At 37.0% G+C, this 13,665-nt stretch overlaps 1 protein-coding gene across 1 annotated transcript in view; it reads left to right on the plus strand.

Annotated features, from left to right (window-relative positions):
- Positions 1 to 1,171: 1,171 nt before the first annotated feature.
- Positions 1,172 to 13,665, plus strand: part of slc35f3b (solute carrier family 35 member F3b) — an 85,486-nt gene continuing 72,992 nt past the window's right edge. Inside the window, exons 1-2 of the mRNA XM_055170372.2 lie at positions 1,172 to 1,388; positions 2,621 to 2,835. Of these exons, the coding sequence (XP_055026347.2) occupies positions 1,297 to 1,388; positions 2,621 to 2,835 (307 nt within the window). The 5' untranslated portion in view covers positions 1,172 to 1,296. The remainder of the gene's footprint in view (positions 1,389 to 2,620; positions 2,836 to 13,665) is intronic.

Raw genomic sequence — 13,665 nt, forward strand, 5'->3', positions numbered from 1 at the left:
TTATTTACAAATTTTTGGTTTGAATGGTGGGTTGAAACGCTGGCGAGTCTAATATGATATGAATGATATAAGGGTTAACAGTCTATACAGCACAAAACAGACACTTACGTGACATTTTCATCTTGACTGTCTCCTATTACTCAGACACAGATTATCTGCCTTATTCTTTGAAATGATGTTGGAGGGAGACTCCATTGTACTTCGTCAGATTCACATGTTGAATTTTTACTTTCTTCTTTTTGTAATTTAACTGAATTGAGGGCATTGTGTTGTGTTCACCCTGTATAAAAGAATAAACACACGACAGGAGAAAAATGAATTGGAGCTCTTTGGATGTCATCTATTTCTAGCCACTAAAGAGTGCTTGTACCTCATAATAAGGACAAGATGAAAAGTTGTTTACCAAAACCAATTCAGAGGACATTATGATGAATTCGTCTTTTTCACGGTTTGGAAGATTTTTTCAACTCTTTGTATTTTTTGGACTTTTTATCATTGTGTTCTCTCTCGCTGTACCTTTCTGTACAAGCAATGTTTTCCAACACTCTGTGATCATTAACAAGTTTATTTACATTACATGTTATTTAATTTAGCAGACATTTTTTCCAAAGCATTTAATATTTTTAAAAGCATAATTTATAAACAAACATTACTGGTGTGCATCTTCAGAGACAACACTCGCACTGATATATTTTAAGATATGTCAGAGCAAGTTGTTTTCGGTCAAGACAACACTAACATTTAAGTTAGTCTGGGAATAGTCTTAAGCCTGGCTGGTAAACCACCAATAAAGCTTTTGATTATTTACTTAAGGTTTCCAAACTGTGGGTCTGGACCAACTATGAGTCGGTGCATGACACAAAAATTTAGTCCAACATGAGTCTCTTACTCAATCTAATTTTGAGATTTGGTTTATCAAATTTTTATGTCAATCACTGAATTTCTATCTTTGACATGATCTTACTCAGTCAGTATTAAATATATCAGGTTTATTTTAACACAATGTTCTTTACAATATGTAGAATGATTTTATGTTAACGCTAAGTCACAAAAAAAATGATTTCAGCTGCCTGGGTTTTCACAAAATGCATTGCCCACTCAAACTCCACGTGAGCATGCGTCACTGGAGCGCATGTACCGTTAGATGGCGCTGTGGTACTGAAAGCTGATGGAGGTGTGACAGCTGATACTATACTGACGAAAATCAGTGTAAAATGCCACGGCGTGAGTGTGGGTGAGTGGGTACTGTATGTTCAGTGTCTTTGTGTGTTTGTGAGCAGTGTTCTGCTGTCATTCATGGGGATCATGTATGGAGATGGAGACCGACTTGGACCCCCGCGGAGAGACTGCGGATGTTACCTGGGACCACCGACCACCTTGATGCCCATGTAAGAATTCAAAATCAATCTATTCTACTGTATGCATGAGTAATGTGGGGTGTAGCTTCAACTCGGCAGCACTTTAGAGTTAAGACAGTAGTCGTGACAGATGTTTACTATGTTGAGTAAAGATTATCTTTATGTGGAGGGAGAAAAAATAGGACGGTATTACGCACAGGTCTTTAAATGTGATGCTTCTCATGCTCAGATGGGAATTGTTATAGATGGTATATGGATAAGCAGGTCACAGTATTAAATAAAGAAAAGAAAGAGCATAATATGCAGTTACTTAAGAGTTTTTAAAGTTTATACAGTTTTATCTACAGCATAATCAGAATATCTAGAGATGAGGTGTAGCTCGTTTTTTTAAGATCATATCTGGGCGTTAATGGATGGATGGAATGGAATAATAGAAATTATCAATAAATATTAAAATATTTTGATGGTGTTTGTAGGAGGCAGCCACCGTGTTTTTTATTCCTCAGTCAGGAGCGCAAATTTTCTGCTAAGTTGGTGCGTAAAACTGAATACGGAGCATAAGAGCTACCCCAAATGTTGTCTTTATAGGCTGTTTTCTTTTGTGTTAGTACTTTACTGGACACTTTACATTGTGAATTTTCATACCAACCTCTTGACTCATGGTTTAGATGTATTAGAACATTACAATATACAGCATGATCTTGTAGCATGGCTGGTAGATGCGTAACCAACGCAAAGGCCAGGGGTTCGACCCCAAGAAAAAATGCAGACCTACTGAAATGAATGCGCTGTTGAATAAAAACGTCTTCCAAATGCATAAATGTATAAAAAATATTCCTTGAGACAGATTTAACCATTGAATTCATTAATAAGAATAATGCCCACAGTATCTGTAGCTGAGACTGAATCGTGGCTTACAGTAACTAGTAGTCTTATAGGCTACTGTACCCCCAGCAGTCACGTCTGGTTATCATCTCAGCCGCTGTTCCTCCTCCGCGCGTAACGGCAGTGGAGGGTGAAGATTTGTAGGCGCACTGTGGGCGCTTAAACAATCCACACCGGGGGTGAGCGCTGTAAAATCCGAAGTGGATATGCTAGTGATTAGATAATACTGTTGTGTTTTCTGCCTACGGAGGTAGACTAACTGAATCCCCATGTAGTGAGAAGGTTTGTTTGCGCGCCGCGCTCTGACTGGCACACCGCGCCCTCTGTGCCAAACTTCCCAAAATAGCGCGTTTCTAACTTTGCGTCCTTGTCCCCAGCGGGATGCGCAAATCCCCCGAGGTGAGCCCCAGAAGGCTGTCCGACATCAGCCCTCAGCTACGCCAGCTTAAGTACCTGGTGGTGGATGAATCGATTAAAGAGGACCTGAAGTCGTCTCGATCAGTGGAAGACATCAGCAGCGCATCAATCGAGGAGAGGATCCTAAGAATTACAGGCTATTATGGTTACCAGCCGTGGAATGCAGTTTATAAGAGTAAGCCATTTATTTTTGCACTTGCCTTTGCTGTTGAGCTGTGTAAGACTCCCAGAGGAGCAATTCATGGTTTTGCTCCTTTAAAGCTCATAGATGGAGTTCTTGGTTTATTTAAAGCATAGATGTTATCTCAGGTGTTTCTTTTGGGGTTCTTTTGGAGATATATAAATAATCACAAATGTGACAGAATGTGTGTGATATTGGAGATATCTTGGAGATAAATGACTGCATTGGAGTCCTTTGGCACATCTTAGCTCAGTTTGAGAAATTGTGGAGGTCTCTTCTGAAATTATTGTTAGGAGATAAATGTAAGGTTACTGTATTTTGTTCAGGAGAAATATCTGAAAAGCATCACGTCTCCATTTCATCTTATTGCCTTTAACTGGGATATAAAGACATCTCATTATGATTTTTGTCTTAATATGGTTGAGGTGCAGTGCTATTTCCTCAAAAATGCATATATTCATTTACAATCTGAAGTTACCTAAATTCTTTTCAGGGTTGGTGACAGTCTGGGCATTAGATGGGCATTGGACTGGCAGAGTCAGTCCAGCTGTTTTATTTACTATATTGATATAAAGAGAAGAACATTACATTCCAATTCTGTTTATATCCTTAGTTTGACTGTTCTTATTGTATAGAATAACTTTATAAATGTCTTGGGACCCATTGTGTTTAAAAACTGGCATGCACAGTTATGCCTGGTGAGCTTGTATTTTGACTCTGTGAAACTTGTTTGTTAGAAGACACACAATGAAATGTGTCATCTCAAGAGTTTTTTTTTTAACTACTGTAGTGTATATAATAATGTTGACATCCTCCTACAGATGCTATTGGTGATGCTATCCGCACACTGATTTTTATTTACTTCAAGTCTGTTATGGGTATGGTGTTTGTGAAGTAATGTAGGGAGTAGTGAACAGGGTTATAAGGGGTGATTTCAGATACAACCTGTGTTTTGTGGTTATGGTTGGACAATTAGGCAAAACACTGAACCCTTAAAAATTTCTCTGAAGATTCTCTGCCAAATAATAACTGTTTCTCAAGTGGCAGATTTACAAACTTATATGCAAAATCCAGAGTGCTATTTTCTTGTGTAAACTTCAATTGGTCCTGTGTTGTATTTACTGAGCTAGCAGGCATGAGATGTGTCCCTTGATTTAAGTTGAAGTGAACTGAGGGATTTTAGTAATTATGAGAGGCTGATCTAGAAACTACAGTACAGTTAAAGAGGAGATATTAAGTTTCTGTATCTTTTTTAGGGCTAGTTATCGCATTATATATAGAAACAGTCATATACATTTTGAAGGGACTCGAGAATAAGTCCGATTCCAAATGTATTCGAGTACAAGTCGAGACCGAGTCAAAATGCTCATGAATCCATGACAAGACCAAGACCATTAAAATATGGTCTCCAGACCGAGTCAAAGACCGAGTCTGAGTCTCAAGTGTATATGTAAGGGATAATGTAGAGGCAGCCGGTAGTTATTGGGAAATAAGCCCCGACAGTGTGATCAGGACCTGACGCGAAGCGGAGGGTCTTGTATCGCACTGGGGGGGCTTGTTTCCCGGTGGCTGCCGGCTGCCTCTACATTATCCCGCTTATTACACGGCTACTTGCCACATAAGAAAAAAACTGGACATGAATATGAATTTGAAACATTTTATTTGCATATTTGTTTTAAATTAACATTTTTATCCTTCCGCGAAACTTTGCACAGATGCATAAAATGATCGTAATACCTTATTAAGATCCTCTGCTTCATACTTGTGTGTCTTCATTTTTTTCTCTTTTAGCCAGTCTTTGAGAACTTTTAATGCCCATTCTGTATTTTTTTGAGTGTTGGCTTCGTAGCTGTCATGATCTATTATGTCAAGTTCAGTCTCAGTAAGCTCTCTGTGTCTTGTCGTTGTTCGTTCTTTTATTCACTGTTTAAATGTTTTGTTTTTTCCGTACATGTTAAAATGAATGTCAAAATGTTCCATTCTTAATTGTGGTTGTCCAGTGTTTGTCACAAGATGGCGCCAAACAGTAATCTTTGTTGGCGCGGAGGAATTTTAAACATACAAGTAGTACCGGCTATGCGTTATTACTTTGGAGCGGTTATTATTTTAAAAGAACGAACCTGCAAATGTCTCAACTGACCAATCAGAATCAAGCATTCCAGAGAGCCGTGTAATATATATATATACACAGTATATGTGTGTATATAACTGTTTGTGTGAATAAGTGATAGAGACTTTACATACCAGTGTTGTATTTGAGGCCAGCTCATTCGAGTCCGAGTCAAGAGCGAGTCCGGAGAGGGTTGAGTCCGAGTCAAGACCGAGTCCACATAAAGTTGGGTCTGAGAAAAGACTTGAGGTCATAGGGCTATGCTATGCTATGCTATGGCATTTTTGATCTCACTCAATTCATGTTTTGTTAAAATGTCAGTTTAATGATTTTGAAATCCACTTTATAATATTAGGCCTTACAATATACACAGGTCCACTGTAACACAAACCACAGCAACATTGCAAAACTCTGTGTATTAGCGCCACCGTCTTATCATTTTGGGTAACAGCGGCTTATCTAATGCTTAACTCTCACTGGATGGGTGCGTTTTAACCTCCTCAGGTCTGACCGTCTGACCTTGCACCAGTCCGATGCGCGCAAAAAATCACTGTTCGTGTCAATCTTACATCAGTTTCAAGAAACAGTCATATAAATTTTTAAGGGACTTGTGTGGACTCGAGAATTAGTTTGAATCCAAATGTATTTGAGTACGAGTCGAGACCGAGTCAAAATGCTCACAAGTCCATGACCAGACCAAGACCATTAAAATAGGGTCTTGAGACCGAGTCCAAGACCAAGTCAGAGTCTCGAGTACTACAACACTGTTACATACACAGTTAGTGTCTTTTTTAAATCATGTAGTTAGAGAGCTAAGCAAAGGCATGCACTAGTGGTCTTGTCTGGGTTGATCTGATAAAAGTTGAGTTTTTTCACTCTTGTCACTCCTAGGAGCACCAAATGCTTCCCAAACATAGAGAGAAGAGGAACGTGTCTGTTTACTTTCGGTGTTATGGTGAAAACCCTCTCTGCCCTTCTAAAGTCAGCTTCTGTAAACATTTGCCGTGTGTGACTGGTGGTGTACGGCAGGGTTGTGAGCTTGTGTTAATAACGGCTGTAATCTGTGTGGTCTCATTGGTTTGTATACGGAAGCCCTGAAGCGCAACCTAAAAAAAAAACATTAGGAAGAAACAAATTGCTAATTTCTTCATTCCTTAGATTTCTTATTACTTTCAAGATATATTTTTTTCTTTAAAAAAAAAACATCCTCTTGATTTTTTTTATTTTTCTCATTTTCTCTCCTTCAAAAGACCACACAAGGAAAAAATGCTTGTTAGCTAAGAATTAGCAGATTTATCAAACACGGCGGGTCAAGCAGGTGCAGGACTCTTCTTGAGGGAGACTAAGATCAAATTCTTTCCTATCAATGCCATTTTGCTTTTTAGAAATGAAAGTTAAAACCTTTATGGTCATCAAAACTCAAACCTGCATTGAACGATGTGCTTCTGCTAAAGTCTTAAAAACAAATAAACTTCAAACGAACTTTGAGACAAACTCGCTTTTTTGTGATTATCAACGAAAGTTTGTAACAGATGCGGACATTCACATTCAGTTAATGCTTCCCATTCACTTTTAATGGGTGATATGTTGCCAAACTGAATTGTGGATCTGTTGGCGTGGCGTCAGTGCCATTGCTCGTGGCAGAAGTTGAACATTTCTCAACTTTTCAAGCGGTAACATGTGGGTCAGCCAATCAGATTGTCTTATGCAAATAACCTAGGCAGAGCCAGCCAATTATGTTTATGGAAGAGCAGAGCATGTGTAGTGGCCACTGTGATTGTCCGATTGATGTTTTTATATTTCCTTTGGTGTGTAAGTGTGTACTAGTTCATGTTAAGAATATGCAACATGTACAAACCCCAAAGTAAACGATGACGCGAGTTATCATCTCCAACGTAAATCTCTTTTTTTTTGGACTACAACAAACACACGGATTGTAGGCAATAGTTTAATTTCTGGGACTGGTGATGTAGTAAAGACCAACATTATCATAATTCCTCCCGTTTCGGACTCACACCCTGTAAATTAACTCCTGTTAGCAACCGAATCTTTCAAACATGGTAAGGAGCGTCACATTTCCGGCTGACGTCAGAGGTATTCAGGCCAATCACAATGTATAGATTAGCTGGCAAATCAGGGACCAAGAGCTTTTCAAATCTGTTCATTTCAGGAAGAGAGTGAAATCTGGAGCTAAAAAAAAATGTACGGTATGTGGAAAATAATGTGTTTTTTAACCATAAACCACGCAAACACATTGGGGTCTATCTTACACCTGGCGCAATGCAGCGCAATGTGCGACACAAGTGTCTTTTTCTAGTTTCCACCCTGCGCAATTATAATTTTCACGTTTAGCGCCTCGTTGTTTAAATAGCAAATGCATTTGCGCCCGTTCTGGTCTAAAAATGAGGTGTGTTCAGGCGCATTGTTGGCGCGTTGCTATTTTGATGCAACTAAAATATACTACGCCATTGACCAACAAAAACCTGCTCTAAAGTCTAAAATCAATGGCGCAATATGTTTTTTGTTATTTAAAGAGCGCATTAGTAATATGCGCCTAAATGGGACGACAACGCGGGTTTGCTTATCACACAACGTTTTTAAATATGAAAGATTAAAGGATTAAAATGTAAAAGATTATTATTGAGTCTCTTGGACATAAATCAGGACTAATTATGAGACGTTAGAAGGCGTAAAGAGCTGCTTCACCTGCAGCCTGGTAAGTAAATAAATGCTTTGCTTTAAACAAATGCATCTGTTTTAAATGTTTTTAAATGCTACCTCACGGATTTATTGTATATGATGACTCTGTACCTGTGGATATGTTGAGATGAGAAACATTGCTTAAAAAAAACTGACGCTGTCCAAGTGCTGAAACGTGCGGAGAGCCGTTAGTAAATTCTTTATCTCCTGTTTGTTACAAATAAAGTATTATTACAGTACAAACCTTTTCTTAAATAGTTGTAAATTATTTTTTGATGATATTGGATAGCCATACATTTAAAGCAATTACAAGCCTGCTTTTTACTTCCATGACTAAAAGAAAACGGGTTTTAAAGGTTTTAATAAAAAAATAACAATTTCAATACAAGTGTAAAACAACACAATTATTTAACATTAATCTTAAACTGGGGATCTTCTTCCTCCGCTAGTTTTTCAGTTTACAAAGTCCGTCATCTAAATAGGGATTAGACATAGCGCCAGCGCAACTAGCTTTTAAAGGGGATGAGAGCTGAGACTCTCATTGGTTTATTGCACGTTATGCCCAAAATACTCCCATTAATCATTAAAAAAATAGGACCAACAGTTTTCGATCATGCGCTCGGCGCACAAACCATTTTTCCCGTCGTTAAATTAGCAAAAGTGGATTCGGACACGCCCATTTAGACGTTGCGCTGTGCGCTTTAGACAATGCGCTTAGATCGTTAAAATAGGGCACATTGTATTATACCAAATACACAAAATAACCTTGTTTTTTAGCAATGAAATAGGTGCTCTCTAAGTAAATGCAAGAATTTGGCCTCGGTGAAAAGTGTCTCTGTTTCAACAGTCTGTGAAAACGAATGACCCAACCTGTAAAATAACTACAGCGTTTATAAATGACAACAAATGGCATATCAAGCGTTTGAAAGAGGATTTTTTTTTTAAAGGGACAGAAGTTTGGAAAGAGAAAAATTGAAAGAGAGAGAAAATGTATACTGAAACAGAAACATTTTTTAGGATTTTTTTTAATAAACCCTGGCGGACATTGACGTGCATAGACCTTAATTGAAAGAAGGACCCAAGAAAGACATACTTTAGGGACCAGGACATACAATATTAGAGATGTAATGACAATAAGCAACATGACATTTTTTTAATACAGATGTGTCATTTTTTTATTAAACCAGCATGATACTTTACATTATAAGACTAAATAATATAATCTTTGTTTGTTTCTCTGGAGGCTGCATTGTGTGATATTTTGTTTGTGGCTTTAATAATACACTCTGTGTCAGTATCATTTACAGTTTTAGTTATACGTGATATCCTTGACCAATATGTGTCATATCTGTCATTTTCACCCTTCAATCAAACACGATTTCATGGACTAAGAATAAAATTGGCGACATGCTGCTCCATGGGGAAAGGTCTATCAGAGGACAGTAAAGGCAGGCAAAGACATATAATGATGATCCTTAATTATCTTTCTGTTGACTAGAGAGAAGTATTATAATATAAAGTGAACAACAGATTCAGTTCCTACACAGTGCCCGTCACAATCAAACAGGGGTTGTTTTAACTATATGAGACTTCAGACAGGCAGGGTCACAGTAAATCACAAAAAAATGTCACATGTTATATTTATATTATTGTTTGCCCAAGGTCTTAGATACAAATTAGACTATGTTTAAAATATAAAAATCCACTGAAACACTTAGCTATCAGAAACTAAAAGTGAAAGTGATTTAATTTTTTCTGGGTGAATATCTTTTGCAAAGTTTCGGATTATCCGTCATTTCTGACATCATTTCTCAACAAGTGTTGCCCAGAACTAAATGTTCACAGAAATTATAATTTAACAAATGCCAGATCAGGTGCACAAGTGTTTCAAAGTTGTCTGTTCTAAATAAGGTATCACAAATAGCACTTTACAAAGCAACACAGACAGCTAAGAGAGTGCAAGAGAGGCCAAACAGTACGTGACTGAAGCGCAGGTGCATCCGTCAGATAGATTAAAGGATGTTTGCTTCGATGCAGGTCTGAGATGAGATTTGTAAGTGATCTTGACTTTTATACTGTACAGGAAAGGTCATTAACAAAAGCCCACCATGCAGCAAATAAGTACGTTTATCCTGTTCCAGCCTTCAATAACACGCAAACAGCATCTGCTACAAGCAACCCTCATAAATATGCAAATCAGAAAGAACAAAGAACGCTACTTCCTGATCCGCTTCACCTGAACATTCAAAATTAAACACTTTTTCGGATTTTTAGGACAGCGTTTTAGTGCCATTTAAAATGCTGTGATGCAGTCTTTGGTAAAAGTGTGTCCAGTGATGTACTTGACCCAGCTAACACAAATACGTAACTGTTACGTAACGTCGACGTAATATGATTACCAAACTTACGTCGTGGCGACCGGAAAAGTGAAATTCCTGGATTCGTCGCCTCGACTTAAATTTGCAACTTAATCTGCCTGTCGTGGCCACGTCGTTACAACTTAATGGATAAAAAGTTTTGTGTTGTTAAGTTTTGTGTTTTTATCTAAGTCAGAAACACGACCGGTCCTGTCAGATGCCGTGCTGTGCATGCGCGGTTACACGCTCTGATTGAGTTCAGCTTAAGGAGGGAGACGCGTGCTGTTTTTTGTTTCCTATGTAAAAAGCAGCTCGTAAGGTGGTTAAATATCTATTCTATTTTGACTTATTTAAGGGAAACTTTGAGACAGAAAAGTTCTAACAAGCTAACCTTAATAGAAAATAAAATAAATGTTAATATAATTGTAATGGTAATGAAATTACCTCCCTGGGACGTAACAGTTACGTTGCCAGTAAGTTATGAAATTACCAAAATAGTACGAATGTATTACCTAACTGGAACGTACTTGGTTACCTCGCGACGTTAGGAGACCGTACTGGCAACGTAGTGATTTGGTACTGTAATGGTAATGAAATTACCTCCCTATGACGTAACAGTTACGTTGCCAGCTAGTCATGAAATTAGCAAAAATGAAAAATAAATTACGTAACTAGGACGTCATGTGTTAGCTGGGGAGATTATACTGCAGTCAGTGATCTGCAACATTTTCATTAACCTCGATACTAATCTCAAGAGGAAGAGAAGGTATATTAGTCTCTGCAAGGGTTATGTAAGATGAGTATAATGAATTATTTGCGACAAGCATCTTTGCATTCACAATGCTGCACAAAGCAGCATTTGAACTTCCTATTGAAATTCATACAATATTTGAAGAGTTTGGTTCCAAAACGCAATAAACATTTTTGTAAATAGTTACCACCAAATTCAGTATTAAATCAGGCCAGCATTCAAAGGTAAATTCTTAATTTTATGCAAAATCTGATGTCCACAGTGTTATTCTGTCATCTTTTCTCCCTTTTCTCCCAAAACGTGATAAATGCCACTCCTCCTCCTCTGCAGGATGCAATAAATCCACTTAACCAATCACAGCGCACCATTCCACGCATTTTAAACAATAATGGCGGTGTGTTGAATACACAAGGAATCTTAGTTTTCCTCATCTACTTTGTACTTTGTGATCAACAAACAAACAAAAACAAAATAATACTTTTGATGGCATTGATAAACCTGTGCTGGTTTTCTGTGACGGGGAAGAATAAGCCACTCGGGTGAACGAAAATGCTGTCTGTTGCTTGTTCTCAAACGACAGCATCAAGCTTCTGTCATGCCAACACATTGACCCCAGGGGATCTTATGAAAAACTTTACATTATTTTACTCAAAGTCAACAAAAATCGAGCAAGACCAAAACATTTACAGCTGATCGCTGTCAAAAAGTTCAGCGACGACGTCCCAAGGATGACAGCAGCAATGACAGTGTTCTTTATATGACAAAGTAAGTGTTTTGAAATAATGTTTTTAATCACTGTATACCACTAGTCAACTAAATTAATATAACATGGAAAAGATGAATGCACATTTATATATTGATTTAATAGATTTATAGCATTTAAAAAAAAAAAACTTGTCATGGATTTATTGCATTATGCTGAAAAAAAATCATAAATGTTTATCATCAATCTTTGAAAATCAAATTATGGATTTGAATTTTTAATGTTATAATAACCTAAAGATGCTATGTGAAAATAGTGGTATACTTTCTTGGTATAAAAAACATGTTTTTAACGAAATAAGTCAACATTTTTTTTTTTCTGTTTTGGAACCAAACTCTTTATTTCCTGTATCACTGAACTTTTTTAAATGTTGGAACATTTTTGAAAATTAACCTAATAAATACGGACCTAGGTCAGAAAGGGTGAAGAAGAGTGGTTTACATGGGTCTGGACTTTTGATTTAGTCGAAAAATATCTAGTCTAGTGTAGGTGATCCCAGTATACGACTTGAATAATATTGTAAAACCATACAGCTGAAGTCAGTCTACAGACTAGAGAATGGATGTTTAGATAGAAACATGTTATTTCATTAGGGTTAATTACAACTGAACTGGTGTTATTTAACAGCGTTTGGGACGAATTTAATAAAAGGCCACCGGTGCAATTAACAAAAAGGCGCAGACGGGAGTGAAAATTGTTTCAGGTGATTTTGGGCATTAAATAATCATTTAAACACTACTCCCATAAATTTTGCATTTGAAAGGGAAACTCCTTCAAATGCATATGCAATAAGATCCATGCCTTTTCAGCTAAAATGTTTCATTGCGTGTTTTTAAATCCTGACAGTAGTTTATTTTATCCATGCGTTTGCACTGGTGCATGCTATTAGTAAATAGACAAATGACCCTTAATGGTTTTGTTTCCTAAAACCAGTCTGTTTGCAAAATGCCTCTGTAACTAAAAAGAGCGATAGATGTGAGAGAAGAGATTTGTGGTGTTGCCTTGTCACAGTCAGCATCCAATTTTATTCCACCATGTTACCTCAACCTCATGTTGATTGCTGTATTGCAAATGCAGCATCCCATAGACTTACATTAAAGCTTTATATTGAGACCAGAATATCAAAGAGACATGAGGAAGGGCTCTTTTAACTAAGTATTCATCTGCAAAAACCAAGAACAGCCCGCAACCACATAACTAACACCCTGGCAACCACCAGGAACTCATCCCTTACAGAAATTAACAATGCTTTTACTACAGTTAAAACCAAAAAAACATGGTTATTACACTTTTACCAAAGGACAAACCATGTTTAATTTCCGAAAGGGATGATGGGCAACAATATAAAAATCTATTAAAAAAGAATGGGAAAAAACAAATTCAAAGTCCAGGCATTCCGTAGTATGCAAAAGTTAAAAAGCCTTTATTAATAATCAAGGGCTAAAACACCCGATACGGGCCGATACACGTTAGTGTTTTAATGTTTTAGCCCTTGATTATTAATAAAGGCTTTTTAACTTTTGCATACTACTGGGTGCCTAGACTTGGAATTAGTTTTTTAATAACTATTCACCCTTCCAAGAGCACCAGAGGATACAAGGGATACCAGCAGCGCTCCAGTTCCCCTTTGTTTAATATAAAAATCTACACTTATATCGTTTACTCTTGCATACTATTACGATATTATTATTTAATCTTTCTTTATTTTTATTTTCCACATGTTAGAGTAACAGTAATAGATTTTAAACCATGTTGAAGTTTAAAATAATACTGAGTTTTCATCAATACTACACTCTTAAAAAATAATGATTTTTTTTAACCTAGCATTTGGGACAAAAAGTAACAGACCTGTTTGTTGGGTTAAATTAACCCAGAAAATGTTCATATTTGACCAAACAATGGGTAAAACTATCCCAACATTTGTGTTGAAATAACCTAGCAAAGGTTAAATAACCCAACAGATGGGATTCTTGAGTTTTTGACCCAACACAGTGTTGAACAAAACCCAGCATTTTTTCATTGGATATTTTCTTCATTAATCATCATAAATAATATTTTTACATCATAAATCATTATTATCCAAATATTTTTCACATGAAGTGTTTGGTTTGTAATGATTACTATGTTGGGATAATGATAAGCT

This window comes from Misgurnus anguillicaudatus, chromosome 11 (genome assembly GCF_027580225.2).
Source record: "Misgurnus anguillicaudatus chromosome 11, ASM2758022v2, whole genome shotgun sequence".
NCBI lineage: Eukaryota > Metazoa > Chordata > Actinopteri > Cypriniformes > Cobitidae > Misgurnus > Misgurnus anguillicaudatus.